This window comes from Tasmannia lanceolata, unplaced genomic scaffold, assembly GCF_043159265.1.
Source record: "Tasmannia lanceolata isolate RefF3 unplaced genomic scaffold, GAP_Taslan_0.1 ptg000015l, whole genome shotgun sequence".
Classification (NCBI taxonomy): Eukaryota; Viridiplantae; Streptophyta; class Magnoliopsida; order Canellales; family Winteraceae; genus Tasmannia; species Tasmannia lanceolata.
The window spans coordinates 16,140,556-16,165,511 of record NW_027518692.1 but is presented as its reverse complement, the minus strand read 5'-3'; the positions used below and the strand labels follow the sequence as shown (position 1 = coordinate 16,165,511).

General features: G+C 38.9%; 1 protein-coding gene and 1 long non-coding RNA gene across 2 annotated transcripts; one reads left to right on the top strand and one right to left on the bottom strand.

Moving 5' to 3' along the window:
• Window positions 1-1,410: 1,410 nt before the first annotated feature.
• On the top strand, window positions 1,411-3,353 carry LOC143846930 (uncharacterized). The gene is made up of 3 exons (XR_013234881.1): window positions 1,411-1,540; window positions 2,822-2,930; window positions 3,012-3,353. It is a non-coding gene; the product is annotated as an uncharacterized LOC143846930 (long non-coding RNA).
• A 4,600-nt stretch (window positions 3,354-7,953) lies between these two features.
• On the bottom strand, window positions 7,954-9,925 carry LOC143846911 ((RS)-norcoclaurine 6-O-methyltransferase-like). The gene is made up of 2 exons (XM_077355519.1): window positions 9,126-9,925; window positions 7,954-8,474 (listed from the first exon to the last, which is right to left on the bottom strand). Exons 1-2 carry the CDS (start codon window positions 9,870-9,872, stop codon window positions 8,181-8,183), a joined length of 1,041 nt encoding a protein of 346 aa, XP_077211634.1. The 5' UTR covers window positions 9,873-9,925; the 3' UTR covers window positions 7,954-8,180.
• Between the last annotated feature and the right edge of the window lie 15,031 nt (window positions 9,926-24,956).

Here is a 24,956-nt window from a genome sequence, read left to right as displayed (position 1 = left end):
TATCACGTTTTGTGCCCCATGTGTAACATGTTGATGTGATACATTTTGTTGATCTGACTAAAAATGCAACTCCGGTCATTGTATGTGGCCTTGTTGGATTCTTTGCATGATAAATTAGGTACTTGTTTAGTTTTGGCAGTTTATGAGAAAGTGGGAGAAAAGAAAAAGTGGATGAGAACATAAGAACCCTAGGGCTCTAATACCATGTTGATGATGGAGAAGGAGAAAAGTTGAGGGAGCGTAAGAATCCTAGGGCTCTGATACCATGTTGATGATGGAGAAGGAGAAATCTTGAGCGAGATAGATGAGAAAGAGAGATGGAGAAAATTGAGAGAGTTAATTGGGCCCTCTTATGATTTATATATAAGTGTAAAGTTCCCTAATGAAATGACTAGTATACCCCCGGCCCGATAACTCGTCTAACATGGAGCATTGCTTTTCTGACCTTCCATTTCTACCAACTTAGTTATACTATTTTTAGGCGACATCTTCACAACAGAGCCCTTGGACCCTTATGTCCCGTGATTTCTCATTTAGGGCGCATCTCATGCTATATCATTCCCATTGTTGAATATATAAATGCATTTGATCGGTTAACAATTGGTAAGGGCAGTGGTGTGTGGCACTGTTATAGGGGAAGCATGTTGTTTATGGAATTTCCCACTCTTTGTAGGGATCTAGGATATTGAGGGGAGTGGTGTTTCGATGGATCTGTTAAGGTAGGCTTGACTGCTAGAGCAAATTTACACAGCTTAGGTTGGTGTTGATCTTAGGGCATGAGGGTAGGAGATTAATTTGGTTCTGTAGTCTGCTAAATTGGATTGATCAAGGATGACACATTTCTATATTAAAAAAATAAGATGACACATTTCCATGTCAAATGAATATTGGATGATTGCGAATTTTTTGGCTGAGAAATTGGATGTTTTGATTAGAAAATTGAATAATGAACAGCAGAAAATAGAAAAAAAAAATATCATGTTTATTATAACATATAATGAACTGCATATTATAAAATCACATTTTGTAGTTGCCACCAGAGCACTTATTATGATGATGGGTCTAATCCTAACTTGTCACCAGTAACCTAAAACATACACTTAAAAGCCATATAAAGCTATGCACACTTCTTTTCTCTCTAACTATTATAGAAGGTGGAGTCCCTTAGTTACACTTCAAAGTAATTATTATAGTTACCACCGGATCACTCATTATGATAGGCCTCATTCAAACTTGTGATTAGTAACCTAAAACGTACACATAAAAGCTATGTAAAGATATTGATGAGGATCAACAGCTTCATAGTGAATTATTTGATGAAACTCTGGTTTTCATTCTCAGTGCTTGTAAGTTTTTTGTCCTTCAGAGCTCATATATTTGTTCGATTAACTAAAACTAGTTTTGATATGCAGGAATTATTGGATTTGGGTGAAGCAGTTGGAACTCACAGCCGAGGTCTTTCCGCAGAACTCATTTCTTCACTTCCAATCTCGAAGTACAAATATAGTTTCTTTTCCAGAAAAAAGACTCGACATGAACGGTAACTTGTGGGCTTCACATGTGCTTTCTTCATTTAAGTTGACCTTGCGAAGTACGCCTGAAAAAATATAATAATGTTTTGAGATCCCTATCTCAGTATTCTATCCATGAAATTTATCCATTGTATACTTTAACTTACGGGTATCTAATAAACCATCTTTTGGATAGATTTTCATATAGACATTGTTTTCAGTAATAACATCCATCATACAATAAAAATTCAATACCATAAAAATGAATCGAAATCCATTTAAAAAAAATTGAAATGAAATCCCGAAAGAACAAGGTAAAATGTGTTTCTGTATTTATTCTTGATGCATAACATACGTTGCTGCCATAGGTTGCATCTGTCGGACTACATGCTTGCAGAAAATTGCTTGTTATTGATATGCGGAATTTAAACTAGGCAAGAAATCATCTGAAGGAAAGTGAAAAATCTGGCAGCTGGTGTTGAAAACTTGCCTCTCCGACGAAAATTGCTATAGCAGGCAATTGATTGTTTATTGATAAGAAACTGTCCTGGATTCATTGTCTACGTGCTTTCGCACATGAAAGAAAACTCTTATAGTTAATGCATAACAGTTTGTATATGTAATGGGTTTCAATCGTTCTGTCGAGTAAAATTTTTAAATACATACTATAAATTTAGAAGGGTTAATAAATCACTGGCAGTTAAGTGTGTCCATCAACTTATTTTAATATCCTTACACAGAAGTTTTAATCTTGCAGTTCCACCAGCGTGGTGATCTGAGGCAGATTATTTGATTATTTGTTTCTGTAATGTGGTGCATTCTTTACGAATCTTGTTTTCATTTCCCTACCTTTAATCTGCCTTGAGCTTATTTCACTTTTCTTTCTTTTTTGACAACTTTTTAGTCGTTTGTACCTTATTTTTGTCTTTCTAATAAAGGTTTTATTCATTGAAAAGTATATGAACAACAGAACTGCTACCCAACAAAGCACACGTGGAATTCTTTTAAAAATTCCATCAACCAGCTTTGGTATTGCATGTCTATTACATCTGATCTGTAAACACATTTTCTCCTGCAATTGATTTGTTGTTTCCCTATTTCTATTCTTTCATACTTTTCGCTGGAAATGTCAGTAGTCTTCTGCTCTTTAGTAATTATATGTTTAGAAAGTTTAGCATGTCCAATGATGCCTAATTTTCTTTTGAAATGACCAACGATGCCTAATCTAACCCAGTATCCTGCAAAAATTATGCTTTCGTGGTTCTGAGACAATCATGTGTAAGAATTTTCTGCTCTGTTTTTGGTAACAGGTGTGTGATTTGCCAGATGGACTATAAAAGAGGGGACCGGCAAATAACTCTCCCGTGTAAGCACATCTATCATGCCACCTGTGTGAGTAGATGGCTTAGCATCAACAAGGTTAGCTTAAGCATTTACTTAAATCTATTAAAACATCTCTTAATTCTTATGCCATCCCTTATGTTATCTCCTTTCTTTCAGGCATGTCCAGTTTGCAACACTGAAGTATTCAATGAGGAACCCAAGCATTAACTTCTCGGTGAGCCCTCTCTTGGTCTGTTTCCATGGCTCGGATGGTTGTTTGGTTTTTCACACGGGACCTTAACGAGAATTTGAAAGATTTTTTTTCTTCCTTTTCTCTCACACGTTTTCTTTAATAAATGAACCTTCTAGGTTTAATTAGTGAATGTAATGAGCAGTTGGAATCACCTTTGCTCCCGTTGTCTTGTTCTGGAGGCTGGAATTTTTCTCATTAGTTCCTCTTGTCTTTCATCCAATTGAAAGCTTATACAATTTGTCATGCGGCCTCTGGCCTCAAGCTGATTGTGATGTTCCTTTCACACTGTCCGTTTCCTTTCTTGGGAGTTGGGAAAGCAACGTAAAATTACAGGTGTGTAAAGCTTTATTGTGTCATATGCATGGATGGGTTGGTGATCTTTCTTGAAAATCATACAAAAACATGAACAAGTCTCTTGTTGTGCACCTAACCAATATGCTAAAAGCCTTAGAACTGACTGGAACACTTTTTGCTAGGCCCTTAGACGTCATAGGATCGCAACACTTCACCACGCTAATTCGATCTTAGAACCTGTGACTTTCAGGGTTGGTCTTGACACTAACTGTTAGTCCTCTAACCAATGCACCAAAACCCTCAGTATTGAAGGAACACGTTATGCCAAGCCCTTGAACTACTTAGGATCTTAGTTGCAAATATTGTTCTTGGGAATTTCTCCTCAAGGAAAAATTTTGGGACAATAATTTTTATTTTTTATTGTTTGGGGTATATCGGAAAAATACAAAAAAAATATAAATTAAGAAAAATTGTAAAAATATTGTGATATTATAGAAATATTGTTGTGGGGAATAAATATATAGCGATATTTTTAAAAGGGAAATGTTATCAGCACAACCATGTTTTGATATTTGCACTAACACCTTTTCTCCTTTTCTTTTATTATCTAAAGAGCTGGAAAAGGTTATTACCATTCCCAAAAAAACTTTGACAATCCAATTAAAAATGAAATTTCAAGCTGCATTTGTGCAATTATTATAACATGGTTGTGCTGATATCATTTCCTTATTTACACATGAAAAGAGATATCTTGGACCAATCGTATTCAATTCTTTTCTAGAGGGACCTTCCATTTATGATGATATCCTTCTAAATTAACCAAAGTCGTATCATTTCCCTCTAAATTGTAGAAAGAAAAAAAATCAAAAAAAATTTCCATCTGAAATGTTTTTCTTGTAACCCAAACAGGGGCTAAAGAATTTACATTTCTCTACATTTTTTGTATGATAGAATAAAAGCACGATAAGCAGCTAAAAGATAATAAATAAAAAAACTCTATTTTGAGTAATGTTTTTCTTTTCCCTGTTTCTGAGCCACTTCTCACTCTCTTCCTCCCCCGCCGTTCTTGCCCCTCCCACCCCGGAACAAACTAATATTCCATGGAAAAAAAAAATTCATGGCTGCCAAACCTGGCCTAACAGTCGGATAAATCTACCAAAAAAGGAAGAAAAGCACGAGAAAAGGCCGTGTCATCAGCATGCTGCATGCATATATAATTGAAACAATGACTGTAAGGCTGTAACACGCATTCATGGGGTAATAATCCCAATCAAATCTGATGCTAGCCCTCTTATTTGAAAGAAATGATGATACCTTTACTAATAAGAAAAAGAAAAAGAACTACAAATTTACATAAGAGCTGGTAGTTGCCCACAATACAAATTACAAATTTATATATGAGGCAGTAGCTATAATACAAATTCATGCGTCTAACCTCTCATTTTACTACTTTATCAGTCAACTATGATCCTAATCCTCCGATCCTTACAGGTTTCCGTAGTGAAGTGTAGGCCAACCCTAAAAAGAAGGGCAGATGTGAGGAGGACTGGGGAGTGTTAAAGTATAAAACAAGATTAAATAACGCCATCTCCAACGAGTTAAGCTTTTGGAGTAATTGGTTCGTTTTACATGGTATCAGAGGAAAGGTCGTGGGTTCAAACTACCTTGATATTAAAAATCCGCATGTAATGGCCAACCGAAAGAGAGGGCTACATGTGCCGTGTATCCCAAACCTAAAAAGATTAGCACACGTGAGGGGGAGTGTTAAAGTATAAAAGATTAAATAATATCATCGATCTATAGATCAGAGGGTTAGGATCATCCTGTAAATGATTTTTTGGGGCCCAACCTATTTACATTGTGGCCCAACAAATGAACGGTTTGAATCATCCGAAGAAGTAGATCGTATGTTACTTTCTGAAAATACATGCAGGACCATAACAATAGACACCATATAAAATCTCGTAAGTATAAACTATGTGATGTCACATCATTTATACGTCTTGTGGGAGATTTTATATGGTGCCCGGCTGTGGTGAAGTCAACTATGGGCGGTACAATAAAAGTACTGCCCTTATATCTTATACAACAGCGAGTGACTTAAAAAGTGATCTGCTGTTGGATCAAACTAGACTTCACGGTCGGGCACCATATAATTTCTCCATCTTGTGGTTGTTGTCTTCACAATTTTTAAAATAAAATACAGCCTTGTCTCAATGAGTCTGACTCATAGTGATCATTTATCCAGGAATGACTGTGGTTATTAGATAATAGAACAACCGGATCAATTTACCTACGGAGTTTTTATATGGTGTAAGCCCTTTTAGTAGAACATATAGAAAATGTAATGGACTTCACGCGTTCACACCATATAGTCATTTGATGGAAGACAACATAATATGCATAAGGACTAATGTGAGTGCCCATCAAATGGACGGTTTGGATCATCCTATGATGTGGTCCGTACTGTACTTTTTAAAAAATACGGGACTATAAAGGCTTACACGGTTACACCATATAAAATTTTGTTTTAACGATAGCCAATGAGGACCAATCCAACCAATGTTGACCAAAGTCTCCTTGGCGGGTCAATATGGTGGAGAGTCCAGTGGTCTATCTGGCCCACCTGAAAGCCATATTAGGTTTAGATGAAGACCTACCTTTTGCCGGCCATGATCCTCCTTCAAAGATTGTATTGGCTCGCACCTTAAATAAGTAATTTTTGAAACTTTAGTCACCATTTTTGTACTAAAATACAATCATGTTTTAGAAGTCTATTATGTAGAAATTTTCCCTGTATTCAGTTGATCTAACTAAAGTCTCCATGGAATTAATTGTACTTAATTTTGAGGTTTCCACCTTGCTTCTTTGTTTTTATTACATACAGTTCTCAGGATATTGATAGGTCGGTTTTGTTACAAATAAGATTTTTTATATGGTGTGAACGCGTGAAGTCCATTACATTTTCTATATGTACTGTGGAGCCCACTTCATAGAGAACTTAGAATTCACCAAAACCTTGCAATGTTTTCATCCCACACATTATCTCATGCATCTCTCCTACACACATTTATTAATAGAAAGATACAACTTGCATTGAGAAAATCTCTTTCATACTTTAACGATGATTCCCATCAATTAGTCATCTATTTTTAACTCTTTAGCAATGGGTACAAGTAGACCCTCCCTCCCTATTTTAAATTCTTTACTTAGGTCTTTTCATGTGTGTCTATACATGAGAAAAGAGTTCATACTCTACTCCTGGAGTAGATAACTTATCTACTCCTAGGCTTAAAATATAGTGGGGTGAGGGCACATTGTTTAGGTGATCCAAACCATTCATTTGATGGGCCCTCACATAGATAGGGTGTGCTAAAAAAATCAGCTCCATGGGATCATCCTAACGTACCCTTCGAACTGTGGAGGCAAAAAATGGACAGATTTGAAAGGTTTATATCTGTCCATCTTTACCTCTACAAACCGAAGGGTTGGGATGATCCTGTGGAGCTGATTTTTTGGGCACACCCTATCTTTGTGAGGGCCCATAAAATGAATGATTTGCATCTCCTAAATAATGTGGTCCCCACTGTATTTTAAGTCTAGGGAGTAGATAAGTTAGATACTCTAGGGAGTAGGAACACTTTTCTCATTCACACACATATATGTACATGTAAATACATAATTAAATAATTCTTTTAGTTATCAATAATTGGCAACGGAATTGGTTATCCATTTGCAATTTTCTTTTTTGATTATCCTACCACATGTTGCCCATTGTGTATGTGAGATCTCACCTTTGGATTGGGTTGAGATCTCATCGTCAAATCATCTTGGTGCTAGATTAGGCAAGTAGGTTAACCTAAATAGATTAGGAAAGTATATAACATGTAAACACATAATTAGATAATCGTTCGACGGAATTAGTTCTCTGTCAGCATGGTATTTTTAGTGATGGTTTCCAATTTCCATGGTTACGCATTTTATTAGCGACGGAAATTAAAAGAAATCTTCATTATCTTGCATGCGCCCCTAAGAGGCCATTTGGATACATGGATTTTACAAGCTAAAACCTAGATTTAATAAGCTAATTTACAATCTTGAAAGGGAAATGATATTAGCACAGCCATGTGTTTTGATATTTTCACTGACTCATCTTGTCTTTTGGTATTAATTTTAAGAGATGTCAAAGGTTATTACAGTTCCCAAAAAGCTCTAACAAGCCACTTTAAAAAGAAAACACAAGCTAGGTTTGTGCAATTATTAAAACATGGTTGTGCTGTATCATTTCCCTCCTGAAAATGTACAATCAAGATCTTAGCATATAAAATCCAGGTTTTAGCTTGTAAAATCTAGGATTTTGCAATGTTGGATTATAAAATCCTAGTGCGTTTTCAGTGGAAAATCCTGCCAAGATTCTGGCAATAGTTTCCCCTTTCTATCGGAAATTAAAGTATGTCACTATTTGCTTTTTTAACATCCTACCATCACTAAGCCTATTGAAGTCCTTAGACAACCTTAAATTCCACCAACCAATCTCTTCAAAACACCTTAAATCTACATAAACGAGATACAATTGATCCTTTTTAAAAACATGACAAAAAAAGCTGGCTTATAATTGAGCAATGATCTTGCTCTTCATCAGACCAAGCATCTCAAGGACGACAATATCATTTCTATTGTTTTTTCATAGCTGGGAAACTTATTTAAATTAAGCATAAACAAAGAACAAACAGGCTTGAGAAACAAACGATGCGCGAGGGGAGAAGAGAAGCTACAAGATGAATAATCTCCTAATCAGACTAAGGAGATGCGACGATCACAGACTGCAAAGCATTAATGGGTGTTATCTCACAACGACTGAATCCAGCGTTGAAGACGAGCCTTCTCCATTCCTTCTCAGTCCTCTCCTGTCCCCCTGTCGATAACATCATTAACACATCGAAGGCATATCGGGTACGGGTGATCTCATGACCTTCATCAATGTCCATTACAATGTCCACTATAATCACCTTCCCTCCCTCTTTTGGCATTGCTTCCTTGCACTTCTTTAGGATCTTCACACAGTCATCATCATCCCAATCATGTAATATTTTCTGCAATCAACAATTGATAGATAACATTAACAAAACAGTTGCCTTTTGAAGGGGACCAATGTCTAAGGTTAGATAATATTATCCTAGCCAGGTACCCAATCCCAGGAATAGCTTATCCAAGGATTTATTTGTTTTTTTCTATCTCTACGAAGAGCCTTTTACGCAGGGGTTGGGCCTATAGCTCAATAATTTGAGGCTTTGCATCTCAACCTTGAGGTCACATGTTGGATCCTACCTCACCTAACAACAATATTCCATGAAATATTTTGTGGGGCCGGTTGTTAGAGATGGGTCGGATAGGAAGAGTCGTGAGAGGTTGGGCGATGGGAGCATGAAAATGCTCCCAAAAAGCAGGAAAACAAATTAATAAACCACTTTTAAACAGGTCTTTCTTTTTCACTAGTTTTTAGAAATTTTTTAAGCTCTCTCTAATCCCACCCTACCCACCCAATTCTCTCTCCCCCTCTCCTTTCTCCTTTGCCTCTCTCACACAATTGGGTCCGTGAATATGCCTTGAAATAATTTTTCATTGTTGTCAAACATGGTCTAAGGCTCCATTCCCTTCAACGTAAAATGGGCATAAAACAAATTTCGCCATTCAAAAAAATGAAAAAGAAAAAGAAAATAAAGATTTAGAAAATATTTGCTTACCATCATCATAACTGCGTCGTTGTGAGGTATGAAAGAAAACATGTCCCCAGCCACACGCTCCACATCGGGGTAATCCGGTATGGTCTCAACAACATGAGGAAGATCAAGGACACTACACTTTATATGTGGAAATGCCTTAGCAACGGTCCTTGACGCAGTCCCCGTGCCCCCTCCCACGTCCACCAAAGAGCTTAACCCTTCAAAAATTTCCCTACAACTTTCTATCAGGGCCGGGGTAACCAATCTAGCATCAGAGGCCATAGCCTCATTGAACAATTTATTATGGTCGGGATTCTTCGAGGCATAGCTCCACAAATCCTCACCGTTCACTGCCTCAAAGGTCGAAGACACCGTAGATTCCTTAGCGTCTAAGAGAGAGCCAAGTATTTGCCATTTCTCTGCGACCCCGTGTTGTACAACTCGAACATATGGGACTATGTTGGTGGGATCGCCCACGAGAATAAATTTGGAGGCTGAGGTGAGGCCATATAAATCCCCTTCTTGGAGGGTGAGGAGTTTCATGTGGATTAAGTAACGAAGCAACCTTCGAAGGTTTTCGTAGTTTCCACATGGCACGGGTAGAGAGGAACCCAGTTGGGAAAGGGTTATGGGTTTACCATGGCTATGGATAATGTCTATAATGTGAAGATCGAGTGCCCATTTGAGAACAAATGAGTCTACGAATGATACAGTGGGGTTCCAAACAAGAGCGAGGGCATTCAGCTTTTCTCTTGCGTCTACACCCATTGCTTGCTTCTTGTTGGAGGACTTTGGAAATTTTTTTTATGGGATGAGAGATTATTCTCTTTGTTCGATGGATGGGTTCCTCCCCTCCTATCTATTTATAGGGTGTTTGTAATGCAGTGTTTTATGGGGCAAACTAAGCCGTCTAATTGGACTGAAGTCACGTTTTACATGCTAGAATTGAATTTATGACTCCAAATCATTTCCATATCAATTTCAAGTGCTGTCAAAAGTTTTGCAGTTCTGAAAAAGCTCTCACAGAGCCAATTCAAAAATAAAAGATGAGGTGGATTTGTGCAATTATTAAAACATGGTTGTGCTGATATCATTTCCCTTTTATTATTTGAAAATATTGTTATGTTATATTTTTTGCATTTATTAAATTAGTTACCTATCAACTACTAATAAAAGTGGGATTGAGCCTCTAGCTCAATGGTTTAAGACTTTGTTCTTCAACATAGAGGTCAGAGGTTCAATCCCAGTTTACCAGACTAAAAAAAAAAAAAAAAAAGGAACAAAAAATATTACTAGAGGAATTCTAGACTGAAGGGAGCCCTTGCAAAAAAGAGGTAAAAGGGCTCTCCTATTGGCTACACATCACCATCATGCATTAATAACGGCTGAAAAGTCAAACATGATGGTGATGTGCAGCCAATGGGGGAGCGATTTCACCTCCTTTTTGCAAGGGCTTCCTTTACTTTAGACTTCCTCATATTTTATTAATATATAGCCTAAGAATTCAGTTTATGACTATACAAGGGGTATAGTCCATAAAATCTTTTTTTTTTTTAATGGGTGAAGGATGTATTAATTAATCAATAAGAGGGCAATACCCCAACGACCAAGGAGGTCGATACAAATTGTAACGAGAAAAAAGAAGTAAGAATGAACAAAATGAGAGCCCTCAAGGAGGAAGAAAATAAAAAATTTCAAGTCTTTCTCTGGAGTTTGGACACCCCGGCTAGCCTATCATCCTCAGAATTTGCATATCTTTTAAGATGCTGGTAAGAGATGGACCCTCCTGTTATCCGATCTTGGATCTCATCAATCCAGTGCGCAAATCTCCAAGGAGGAGAGATACTTCCTTTCAGCCACCTGATAGCATTGAGAGAATCACCTTCAACATTCTGGTAATCTAAAGAACTATTGTCAATAATCCTCAAACATGACCACTCTGATCTCTGCCTCATTTGAGTTCACTTATGAGGCCAGAGAAGGTTGGGGACACCACCCCTCTAACGTCTCTAATGAGACCCCCCCACTCCAACAAAATCAATTTGATATTATGTGCTGCACATTCTAATGAAATGTCACCATTTCAAAGAACAAACAATCAGTTTTATATTATGTTGCCAATAAATTCCACATCCATTTTTTGTGACTGATCTCTTTGAATCATAGGGCTGTGACTCCGTCTAAGGGCGGAATAAATTATTTTAAATTTACTATTATTATGAAAATAAAGTATATTCTGAAATTAATTCAAAAAGCATTATGAAAATGGGAAATGATATATCACCCACTTCTCTTCCCAAGGCCAACTCCTTGTGTGTAAATATTGTAGTCATAAATACACTAGAAAGGGGGGCCAGGGAATGGAAAGGGCACCAATATATCACTTCCCTAGAAGAAGAATCACCGAAAAGGAATTATCATGTCAACCCAAGAATTAAGGAGGTCACCCCTTCTATTTGTTGGGGTTCCACGCAAAAGCAATAGTCCTACATCGGACATGTGAAATGGATGTTAATGGGTTATAAGGGAATGGGCACCCTCCCTCTAACAGCTAGCTTTTAGTGTTGAGTTCTACCTGGTTATATTCCAAACAAGTGGTATCAGAGCCGAACACGTGGTAACCCACATTCCTGCCTTGTGGAGGGGCGAGATTGTCCACAGTGCTTCCACGTGAAGGGGGAGATTGTTGGGGGGTTCCACGTGAAAGCAAAATAGTCCCACATCGGAAAAGTATAACGATGTGGATGGGCTTATAAGGGAATGGGCCCGCCCCCCAAAAGCTAGCTTTTGAGGGCGTGTTCTACCCGGGTCCCAACACTATTGGCGTAAGTCTAAGGGACTAAGTGTACAGTCCTAAAAGGAAGGGCTAGACTTGAATAGCCACCTCTGGTTCCCATCTTATTGATAAAGATTGTTGAATCTAAAAATGACAATGGTTTTTTGGCTTCGTCAAAGAGAACAGGTGGGAAAATTGAATTCCTTTCTAGCAAACATAAAAAACTAATTCCTTTGTTTTTTGAATGCCTATCTTGACCTCATTATCTGATGGGAAAGACGTGTTTTTATTTTTGTACATGATCTCATCATACGTTTTGTTTTAAAAAGTGCCGTACCTATCACGTTTTGTGCCCCATGTGTAACATGTGGATGTGATTCATTTTGTTGATCTGACTAAAAATGAAACTCCGGTCATTGTATGTGGCCTTGTTGGATTCTTTGCATGATAAATTAGGTACTTGTTTAGTTTAGGCAGTTTATATAGTTTGATTAGTATTATCTCCCTAAATCTTACCTAATTTTGTTCGTTGTCTATCCCTTAAGTGCTCTTCACATGCTGAGGGCTGCTAGCAAAATGGAACTCGTTTAAACATAAAGACAAAATCCTATGTTGTGACACATATTCAAAAAGACAAGATGAAATCCTATGTTGTGACACATACGCAGAAAGATAAGGAATTTTCCAAACGAAATCCCGTTTTGAAAGTATTTCCTTAAAAATGCAAAACAATGATTATTGTTAATTAATTAGGGGCCGTTTGGATACGAGGGTTTTAGAATCCAGGTTTTAAGTTTGAAAACAGTGTAAAAGACGGTATATGATCAAGTTCATGTACGCTGTTCTGACAGCGTTTCTTGGATTTTAAGTTAGAAATTCAGGTTTCTTGAATGCCTGACAAGTGTTGAAATTTTTTTGGGAATGCTAGCGGCTCTATACATAGTCGGTTTGGTTTGGATTGAAATCTTTCTGTGAACCCAGGGTCCTTGGGTTCCTTTAAATCTTGGTCGTCGCCAATATGAATAGACGGAATGCGGCTCTATATATAGTGGGTTTTGTTTGGATTGAAATCTTTCTGTGAACCCAGAGTCCGTGGGATCCTTTAAATCTTGGTCGTCGCTAATATTAATAGACGGTCGGATCCACGACACGTGGACATTAATATGAAACGGTGGCGTCTTCTAATAATACCCCTCTCTGTAGCCATTATTCCCTTCTCTGTAACCATTATTTCCATCGGCGTACTCATTATTTCCGCCGGCATACCCGCCGGCGTACCCATTATTCCTATTCCCCTGTCTGTAACCATTATTTCCATCGGCGTACCTATTATTTCTGCCGACGTACCAATTATTCCCCTCTGTAACTATTATTTCCATCGGTGTACCCAATATTTCCGCCGGCGTACCCATTAGTCCCCTCTCTGTAACCATTATTTCCATCGGCGTACTATTCCTATTCTCCTCTCTGTAACCATTATTTCGATCGGCGTACCCTTTATTTCTGCGGGCATACCCATTATTGCCCTCTCTATGACCATTATTTCCATCGGTGTATCCATTATTTCCGCCGGCGTACCCATTATTTCCCTCTCTGTAACCATTTTGTCCATCGTCGTACCCATTATTTCCTTCGGCGTACCAATTATTTCCCTCTCTGTAACCATTATTTCCATCGGCGTACCAATTATTTTCTGCCGGCGTACCCATTATTTCTATCTTGGCCGTCGGAAATACCTAGAGTCGGATGGATGCTTGACACGTGTTGAGAAGAAAAGTGAGAAAAGATAACGTCTACCGTTCTAAGCCAAAAGATAAGCGAGAAAAGATAACGTCAGTGTTCCAAAAAGTACAATAACGTCGGGGTTCCAAAAAGTTTTCCGACACGTCTCAAGATCCATCTGTCTCTAGTTATTTCCGACGACCAAGATAGAAATGAACACAAGGTTCTCTCGGTTCAAATACACGTTTAAATGAACCAAAAGAAGCCCCGTGAATCAGGCCAATTTAGAGGCAGTAATGAAAAAGGAGGACTCTGTCGATGTCAGAAAGGTATCAGGGTCTTTTGACCACCCGGTTTTGAAGTTTAGCCCTTTTTTTGTTCTTGTTTTAAAAGGAGCCCGCAATCCATATTTTCACTAAACATCGGCCCGCATTATGTACTTTTCTCTTTCAACAGAAACAGACTTCTTAGGAAAACACGTTTAATTTTGGGCCTAATAATGAGGCGTTATGGTTCCTTATCTTTCGTGGTAGGGGAACAACTCAGGTCGGGCTCAACTCGAACCCGACGGGTTGAACCCAAAAAAAGTTCGGGTCGGGTTGAGTTCAGGTCGAGTTTGGGTTGGGGTTGAGTTCACTTTTCCAATCGGGTTGAGTTCGGGTCAGGTTCAGGTTGAGGATTTGGCAACCCGACCCGAGTGAAACCTGACATTTTTATGATTTTATTTTTATTTTTTTAAGCTTCAAAACTCAGGTTGGGTCAGGTTGAACCTCGTCGGGTTGGAAATCTGGTCGGTGTAGACACCTCATTTTGACTAAGCCCTAAACCCTCCCGGCTCATACCAAATCCATCCGAATCTCAGCATTAGGGTCCCAAACTTCACCCTAGGCTGGATGAAGGTCTCTTCTAACTCCTTGCAGAATTTCATCGAGATCGGGACTCGTTTGCCCAGCAATCAGGCTGAGAGGGTGTGTGTAGTGTAAATAGGGGGTGGCCCACTAGGTTTTTCATTTTACCCTAAAATCCGTGTATTTGAAGAAAAATTCCAGTCATCCAAAGACCCTAAATGCCCATGAATACTTTTTTAGAAGCCTTAAAGCCCTAGAAATGTCCCGGCAAAATTCCAGAAAATTCCGACGAAGAAATTCGAAAAAGACAAGTGGAGTTAGTGCAGTTATCAAGCGTGGGGAGGGTGCATTAGCCAGCTGGGGTCGCGCATGTGTGCGCTTATCAACTTGGAGTGCCAACATCAACATTCGTTTTCTTTTATAAATAGCCATTTAACCTCATTTTAAAAAAAAAAAGGGGTTTTCGCAGAGAGAGATAGAACGAAAGATTTTTCTCGATTTCGATCACCTTCTCCGTTCACGTTCCGGCCAAATCTTCAGCCATGGTTTTTTCTCTTCCATTGTTAATTTTTCAATTTCTCTATTTCTTCTCCTCATGATCTCAAAACCTAGAGAAAACTGAACCGAAACCCTAATTCATTTTTCTTAAGCCCTAGCAGTCTTCGTCTTTTCCGTTGAAAATCACTAGAATTTCGGCCGGAGCTCTCGCCGGATTGTTTCTCTTTGGAATTTCTAGTTCGATTCTTCTCTTTTTTACATATGAAGGTTCTGATCTCAGTCTTATTTCATCTGATCTGTCTTTGGTCCTAAAAATTCGAGATCTATCTCTTCTATATCTCTTGGAACCGTAGATCTGATCCTCCAAAAGCTTCAGATCTGTAAAAAAAAAAAAGAGAAAAGAAAATTAGAGTATTAGAGAAGGAAGGAATAGATCTGAGCATTGAGACCCCTAACCTTCGTGGTTTTGCTTTCCCGATTCTCTTCTCCGGTGGATTTGGCAAGGTTCTGCCAAAAGTTTTCCTCTCCGGCAGATCTCCGACCGGTAAGCTCATTATTTATTTATTTATTTATTTTGTGTGTAATTTCTCATGTTGATCTATTTCATTTTTCTTGATCTTCTTTTTTTCTCATTCTAGCCTTTGATTTTCTATATTTTCTTGCTTCAATGTCTTAACTTTAGTTTCAGATCCCTCTTATTTTCTTAGCTTTCACACTATTAGATTCATTTCTTTTGTAGATCTGAGCTCAAATTCATTCTTCTCATTCTTTACATCGAACAGATTTTGTTATTTTCTGAAATTGCATTATCAGATCCATTGTCTTTTCATTATATAAACTATAGCTTGAACTTTTAAACCATATCCTTCAGATCCTTCCTTTAAAAAAAATCTAGATCTTTGTATTTTTACCTATAATTTCAGCATATCTATGATTATTCCTCAAAATTCCTAACATTAGCTAGCAAATCCTACAAGAATTTCAATTTTCTTTGAATTTGTTGAAGTGAAATTTTTGTTTTTCTTAAAGTTATTGAAATTTTTGCAAAAGAGTTCATTGATCTGTAAAAGAAGAAGTAAAAGTACTCTGAAAAAGAAAGAAAGAAAAATCTCTAATAAGTAGATCTGGCATATTAATCGTTATTTCTTCATCTCTGTAGCAATTCAGGAAAATGAATTTTGTTTTGTCTCTTCATTTATACATTTATCAATAAAGTAATTAATGTCTCATCTTTCAAAGAACATGCTACTGATTTTAAATAATAGCATATGTTGAAGATACTTTTTCATTGTAAAAGAAGTGAGATAAGTTAAAATCAATCAATTAGCTGAGTGTGGTCCACATGATAGGGTTCCTATTAACATTTACTGTGTTAATATTACCATGCCCAAACGCGTGTGTCATATCTATGATTTTTTTTTTTATTATTTCAGTTGCATACGATTGCTGCCCATTATTCTATACATAACTGCTGCCCTTTGATCTTTTTCACTAGCATATAGCTGCTGTCCATTAATGGTTCATTACTTGCTGCCTCTTATTTTGCATAAACTGCTGCCCATTGGTTGTTTCACTAGCATATAGCTGTTGTCCACTAATGGTTCATTACTTGCTGCCCCTTATTTTGCATAAATTGCTGCCCATTGGTTGTTTCACTAGCATATAGCTGCTGTCCACTAATTGTTCATTACTTGCTGCCCCTTATTTTGCATAAATTGCTACCCATTGGTTGTTTCACTAGCACATAATTGCTGTCCACTGATTAGTTTACTGCTTGCTGTCCTATTTATTTAAATAAATTTTAATAGGAAGAAGGAGATCAGATGACTACTCTGTTCGATATTATCGACATGAGTACTGTCTGATCTCAAGGCGGGATTAGAAATATTATCATGTGTATTTGATATCAGATGATTACTTTGGCATCATCTGATTTCATTGGAGTCCCCGTATTGGGGTTTGTGGTTGGTTTTGAAGTGTTTGATATTGTTTTTACTTTATTAGGCTATCCAGCGGCTGGTCTGGACTAATTAATGTTATTTATCATTTTTATGATTGCTATTAAATTGTATATTCTTCTTTGCTTAGCACTTGATTTATTTTTAGAATAAAATTTGCGATTATCTGATAGTATTTTCTTCTCTTTTTGATAGACTAACACAGTCTTATAGATTTCTGTTAAATTTCTTTAGATATTAGAATTCCCTCTCGTTGCAAGGGCGATGAAGGCGCTAGCCTAAGCCCATCATTAGGGGACTCGCTCAGTCCAAGTAGCACTCCCTTCTTTATTTAAAGACTTGTCCAAGTCTTTATGGTGTGTATCCCCTAGAAATTAGAAATCCATTCATTGCAAGGGCAATGAAAGAGTTCTCTAGAGCCCTCTCAGGGAGACAGGCTATGTCTCAGACAGAGAAAGTTGTATCCTTTAGAGACAAGCTTTGTCTCATTAGTGAGTCTATCCTTAGGAGACATGCCATGTCTCGTCAGCACCTCTCTTGGAGCTCATCTTTTTGTTTAGGAGTCTCACCCAATCTCATTTTTCTTCCTAAACCTCCTCTTTGTGCATCATTTGATTTTTGGGAGAACATCCTACTCGGCTTGGCAACATACCCCTTACCCTTATGGGTATTGGGTTGCACATTTGTTGCACCCTAGGGCTAGGTAGCTGTCCGGCCCGGCTGGTTGTTTTACCTTTGCCAAATATGCACAAGGTTTCTTTTTCCTTATTACTTGTTGAGCTTTATCTTAGTTTGATAGTCCACTAGCATAGGAATCCGTCCTTAGTCTAGAGAGTCAGTCCTCTTGTTCAGGAATCAAATTCTATCATCATAGGGGTTAGGATTTTATCCAACCTTTCATCAGATCATGTTCTTCTATCCTCTCTTGCAAGGTATAGGATGCTGTCCAACCCTTGCAGAGTCGTGTTTCTGTCTTTTTCCCCCGCAAAGCATAGGATGCTGTCCAACCTTTGCGGGATATCGGGAGTCTGTCCTCCCCTTATGATGATAGGATTTGTCCCCCTTGAGTCAAAAACACTTAAAAACAACAAAAACATCTGAAAAACCAAAAATCTCAAAAATCTTGAGTCATTAGAAGTAGTTAGGAAATCTGTTCCGAACTACGTTGGCTTGATCCTCTTCCACGAGGTACGTAGTGCAGCTTGGGATCCATATCCCAGGTCCAGCCAAACCTTTAAAAACAAACATTTCGAACCTTCAAAAATATAAAACTTCTTCAAAACCTTTTCAAAAAGATCTTCCCATAGAGTTAGGAGTCCGTCCTAGTTTGTTTGGGGTGTTTTAGAGTTAGGAGTCTGTCCTGATTTGTATTGATATGGTGTGTCCTGTCGCGTGAGTGTCTCTAGAGTTAGGAGGCCTCAAGTCGATCGGTTAGACATTTAGTCGAACCGATGGCTAGACTAGGAAGCATATAGTCAACCCATAGTTTTCCTTAGGTTGCACAGCCTAGATACCCATAGGAGGTAGGGCCCACTTGCATTAGTTAAGGCATATAGAGAGAGTCCTAAAAATTACAATTCACTTGAATTTAAGTAAATCGTGCAAAAACTTTAAAAATCAGTCGGGTCTAGCGGATTGAGTCTAGGATAGCGGTTCTAGATGGTTAGGCATCGTAGTCTTAGAACATGTCATCGAACTACGTTGACTCCGATTCTTCCCGAGGCCGGGATACGTAGAGCAGCTGGGATGGACGGCCATCTTGGCCCGAGTCAGGTCGCATTAGAGTTAGGACTCATTTTGTCCAGTCATGTATAGAGTTGATTTGTGTTGTATGTTTTTGCTGTGTTTTCTTACTTTCATGTACAGATCCTATACATTCAGCTGTGACATGCATGTGTTTGCACACCGGAACTTAGACACCCATTAGGCATGTCACTTATAACCTAGTTTTGCTTAGGTGACACATTTTTCATTTATTTTGTGTATGTGTTTAATTTTCATCTCTGAGACATGCATGATTAGGTAGACGTCTTCTCAGAGATATATGTTCCCATTTCATATGACTTTCGCTCAAAACTCTTCAAAATCAATAACAAATGGCATAAGAGACCAGGTGCTTGCACTTGGGCGGATGAGGTGCTCTTCAGACCTTCCGAATTCGTAACCAGGCACGAACCCTCTTTTATAATCTCTGGTTATCCGTTGCAACAGAGCATAGTTTGGGATCCTTGGCCCACTTCCTTGGATGGCGACTCTTCTTTGTTTAAGGTACGCCTCGAATCTGGGCTAGTCCCCGAATCGAGAGGTATCTCACCTTTGTATCGCCACTCATGCTGTGAGAGGCATTTTCTTTCGAGAGTTCCTTGGTAGAGCTCTCCATTCACGTGGATGATCTGTAGAGATGTTAGCGCGTGGGGGCACACGTCCCCGCTGGCTCTCTCGGATCGGGGTCCACAGGCTGGCGACTCTGCTGGGGATCATCTCTTTCGAGATATTGCCTAACTCTGTTAAAATGCCATTTGTTACTAATTTTGAAGAATTTTGAGCTAAAATCATTATAAATTGGAATTCAATCGCTTAGAATCCAGGGGCACCAAATAGGTGTTTAAAACAAGGGATTCACACACTGCACAAAGACATACATCATTTTGTTCTTTATTTTCTTTTATTGATTTTATTATAATTGGCTCCACGGGATAGAAACAATGCGTGCCACATGGGATGTCATTACCCTGTTGGTGCTGTTGTATCTATTTCCAAGCTATGCGCTCGTGCTGCACCCGTAAACACTCGGTGCACTTGTGTTTACAGCAGCCGATGAGCAATGAAGCATACTATGTATAGCACTCGGTGCACTTGTGTTATACATACTAAGTATGGATCATATGCATAGTACCTGATTGAGTCCGGAGCTCTACTTTCCTTTTACATATATTATGTACATGAGTATATTTGCTAACCTAGTAAAAACCCAATTAGGACTTGCTTGTACTTATATATGTATTTTATTCATATAGGAGCGAACATGTGTTACTTACACATGTTGGAACCTAGATTTAGGAACCTTGTCCTGTGTATAGATTATTGTAACTCACCTTATGTGGTTACAATGCGGTCCTAGTACACTCACGTGTCTGTCTTGAGTCAAGTATCTTGACTCTGTTTGGATATATTTAGGGCTGGTGCCCCTGGTTAGGATATATATGTATATATATATATATATATATGTATTGATTTTTTAGATTAGGGTTCTCCTTTTTTTTTCTCTTTAATTAGAGTTCCTTATTCAATTCAGTGGGTTACATCCACTCATTATCCAGTCTCAGATCTAGTCTATGACTCTTATTTGTCCATTATCATCGTCATGATCTGTTATTCGATCTTTCGGTTATTGGATTAAACCCCGTGTCACATAGTTTTTAGCTTTGGTCAGGTTTTATCCAATTACCTTCTTCTCATAACACTGTCATTTTGAGATGATTAGTATTCTTGTTCAGAGTGCTACATTACTATTTCTTCTTACCCATGTACCCTTTGTAGCACTGTCATGCTGTCAAATTTTACCTAGAACCTTTTGTGGATAGAGTTAGATAACCATGAGCCTATCTTATCATTGCCTCATGAGTTTGCTTTACCCTGACCTCCCTGTATAGCCGTTATGCTGCCGGATTTTATCCAAATTATTTTGAGCATGACTGCTAGTCTTTAGAGTCAGTTTGCATTGTTTCGATTCCCATTTTCAGTATTAGTTAGCTTAAAAGTTCACTCTTAATGGGAATCTCTGATTTGATCAATTGCGTTCACGTTCTTTCGTCAGTGACCCATACATGTCATTGTTGCTCATAATCTATTTTATTATCCTTTTTTGGAGGATAACCATTCTTGTGTTGTATCATAGATTCAATTTGTGCATATATTTGTTGTCTACCTGTTTCGTTTTGAGATCTGGCCGATGGCTCCTTTGTTATCCTCATGACCATGATCTATCATCTTGATCTCCTTGATCGTAAAGTTAATATTCATCGCCAGATTTAGATCCAGCCTATGACCTACTTCTGTCATTCCATGACTGTGTTCTATTTTCTGATCTGTTGATCATTCTGATCATAGATGAAAAATCCATTGTCACCAATCGTATCCTTCCTATATAAATGATTGTCAAATTATTCTTATCATTTGCAAGGTCCTTCTTATTCCTTCATAATCTCTATCTTATCTGAATGTCAGGTTCAATCATGTCGAATAATATGTTGAAGATTTGGATAAGTGAAGCCATCAGAACCCTTCCGCGTGAGCATGAGCGAAGCATGATTGATCGATTCATAAGCACGTTCAATTACTTGAGCGTATCTGGTATAAATTGGAAATTTCTTCAGGCAGTTGCAAAGCTTTGGGATCCCATTCTTCATGTGTTTCGATTCGGTTCCTTTGAACTTTGCCCAATCTTTGAAGATTGGTGCGCCTTGCTAGAGATCACATCTGAAGGACTCTGGATTCAACCTGCAAACATAAGCTCTTCTAATTTCCTCTTTTGCGGGTTATTCAAAAATGATATCGTTGATGCCTTACCTTGCTTCAAAGGCACGCATGTAGAGGTCCATATCCTTATTGAAATTTTTTCTAAAAACACTGACCCTACTAACTCCCGTTTCCAAAGTTGTCGGCGTAGTGCCTTAATCTTTGGAGTTTTTGCTCGCCATATCATTCGTGGCGACCCCCGTGTTGCCCCATTGGCTTTGCTGGGCATAGTAGACCAGATTAACAAAGGCAGAAATCCTATTCCTACTATGTTAGCAGAAACTATCTTAGGACTAGATCGTATTGATCCTTCAAAAGTCCAAAATAGTTTCTATGGGTGTGCTAAACTGCTTTATTTGTGGCTTTGTGAAAAGCTTACTATTCTTAAGCCACAAAATTCCATTAAGTATACCCTTAAGGATCATTCGTCATGGCAATCAATGGCCAACCAACCCCAATCCATTGACGAATGGCACCATTGGTTGCAGCATGTAGACCATGACCAACCTCACATGGTGAGTCATTCCTGCCTTCAGGTCATTACTAGTACTTACCCATATTCCTTTGTATATCTTATGGGTTTGGAAAAATCAACCTTTTACGCACCCATGCGTTTGCTTTACCAGATTACGGGAAAGCCATATCCTCCCAGAATCGTAACTCCTCCTCTTTGCGAGAAACTTACTCCTGATCTCATCCAGTCTATTGTAACTGCCTGGAGAAACAAAGTCATTAGTCAGAGATTTGCTCTATCGTCTAAGATCGAGCGGAATGATTTTTCAGAAGAACCCGAGGGAAAGAGAGCCCGTATCGAAAGACCTTGAAGACCTTTTCATATTTTTTTGTCGTATTGATTTCTTCAAATACCATCTGTTTATCTAATTGAAATCAAAGACTGATGTTTTCATCAATTGTAATCCCAAATTTCTTATCAATGAAAGTGTGTTTTCTGTTTCTCTTGTCATTATTTGATGAGAATAGTTTATCTCAATTATCAAAATTTTAATCTAGTGTTTATATTTCCATTACAGGATTCTTGATCGAGCAATCATTGCTCCTAAGAAAATCCTTGTTTCAAAATCAACCTGGTCCCGTCAGTCCGCTGATTCCAGGCTGAGTCATTTTTCTTCCTCACCAATTTCTTTTACCTCCCCTGCATTACCTTTCTCCAATCTCCAGGAAATCCCTTTGCCCATCCAATTTCCTATCGCACAGCTGGCCGACTCTGGAAGTGCTTTGGCCGAGATGAGTGAGATGATGAAGGCTATGCTTCAGCAGATGAATAACATGAATGAGGAGATAGCCCGTCTGAAAAATGATAGAGAGTCTACCTCCAAAGAGCATGTGGCTCAGCACCCTTCAGTTTTACCTCCTCCCCCTCCTGCAATGGCCAGACCTGCTGTGTTGAATGTTGAAGATGATCTCGATGATGAGCAGTATGCAGAAGAGAATTGCCATCCTAATCTAGATAGAGCCAATGAGGGCAAAGCGATAACGGACAGAATGGATATGTTAGCCCGGGAGATGGAAAACATAAAATTTCAAGGCCCAAAAAAGTTGAACATGGCCGATTTTATGATATATCCAGGAGTCACACTGCCTCCTAGATTCAAAGTGCCAGATATGGATAAGTATGATGGGACAGGTTGTCCTATAAGCCATTTAATGTCTGTCATTCCGCTTCTTCAGCAGCATGGTTTGTCTCCGGAGCAGGTTGCTCTTTTATTTCCCCGATCACTTGTTGGAACCGCCAAGAAGTGGTTTTTGAGTTTAAAGACCGAAGAGATCAGAACTCTAGAAGATATCGCCAATAGGTTCGTCGAGCAGTTCTCCATGGAGGAGGGGATCGACGTAACCAAAAGAGATCTGAAGGCATTGAAGCAGGGCCACAATGAAACCTTCACTTCCTTCATCCGCAGATGGAGAAGGAAAGCCGCGCAGATGACTCATCGTCTTTCAGATGAGGAGCAAATCAAAATTGTTGTGAAGAATCTGTTTCCACAATACTATCATCACATGGCCATCCAGTACTTTCTTGATTTCAATCATCTCATCAAGACGGGAACCCAAATAGAAGATGCATTGTCTAAGGGTTTGAGATCGAGAGTTCCTTCTGATTCAAGAGAAGGAAAAAGACCTATGGTTGCACCTAAGGAGGTTCATAATATGAATACTGCTCCGCCAGCACGGAGAGTAAATTTTGGTGAAGGTCGCCCGGAGAGAAAAGAGCCAAGACGATTTGACCCTTTGCCATATTCCTTGTCAGTGGCATTGAAGAAGCTGTTGAGGGACAAGAAGATTGAGCTGCTAGAGCCTAGGGAGGCTCCGAATCCTCTCCCGAGGTATTGGAGGAAGGATTACTATTGCGAATATCATCAGGGTGTCGGACATCTGACTGATAGATGTATGGCATTAAAGCATAAGATCCAGGACATGATCGAGGCAAAGAAAATTTCTGTTGAAGTTCCTAATGTCACTCGCAATCCTTTGCCGACACATGCAACCCCTCCGCCAAATGTTTATGCAATCCTTACAGAGGAAGTTGTTTTGGACCATTCCCGTATTTGCGCAGTAATCTCTGGGGAGCCGTATGTTCTGAGATGGGAAGAAGAAGACAGTGATACAGAAAATGAGAAGCCTTATGTACTGTCTGCTCGAGATGGGGGATCTGCAGAATCTGTCGAATGTTCATATGTCCTTAAATTTGAAGAGAGAGCAGCGAAGAAGTCCCTTATGTTCTAAGATTAGAGGACGAGGATTTGTCGCTCTTGAATGACCAGTGTGATGAGCTCCGTCACGTCACACGTGGTGGGCGAGTCTTCAAGCCAGCTGAGCTCAGAGTCGAGAATCCCGCCGAGGTTGCAAGAGGGGTTGACCATCAGAACCAAAAGCAGAAACAGAGTTTAGATGATGAGGAGGAAAATTTGTTGAAACAGTTGAAGAAGACGCAAGCTAATGTGTCCATATGGGGTTTACTGATGGCATCACCGAAACACAGACAGGTTGTGCTTCGTGAGCTGAATTCGTCTCAGGTATCAGTTGAGATTACTCCTGACGAATTGGTCAGTTTAGTGGCCACGACAAGAGCTTCCCAGGATTTGTCTTTTACTGACGAGGACCTCCCTCCAGAAGGAAGAGACCATGTTCGCGCTCTCCGAATCACCATAATCTGTAACAAAAAGAGAGTGCCGGAGGTCTTGATAGATAATGGGTCAGCTTTGAACGTTTGCCCATTAAGTACCGCCACTACTCTAGGGTTTGGACCAGGAGATTTCATACCATCTAAACAGGGTATATTGGCATATGACGGCACTAGAAGGGATGTGATCGGGATATTAGCCACTGAAATCGAGATTGGAGGAGAGACTTTTGAAGTCGAATTCCAAGTGCTCGATATCAAAACCTCTTTCTTTCTTCTCCTGGGCCGACCTTGGCTGCATAAGGTCGGAGTTATTCCTTCGACACTGCATCAGAAATTGAAATTCATCCGGAATAACAAAGTGGTTACGGTACGAGGAGATCCAGAGCCTGA

What these genes read in the sequence shown, in the direction of transcription:
- LOC143846911 (XM_077355519.1), bottom strand. Translation starts at nt 9,872, where the DNA reads ATGGGTGTAGACGCAAGAGAAAAGCTGAATGCCCTCGCTCTTGTTTGG. An exon ending in ACGACGCAGTTATGATGATG is followed by an intron (nt 8,475 to 9,125) that starts GTAAGCAAATAT and finishes TGTTGATTGCAG; the next exon opens with AAAATATTACATGATTGGGA.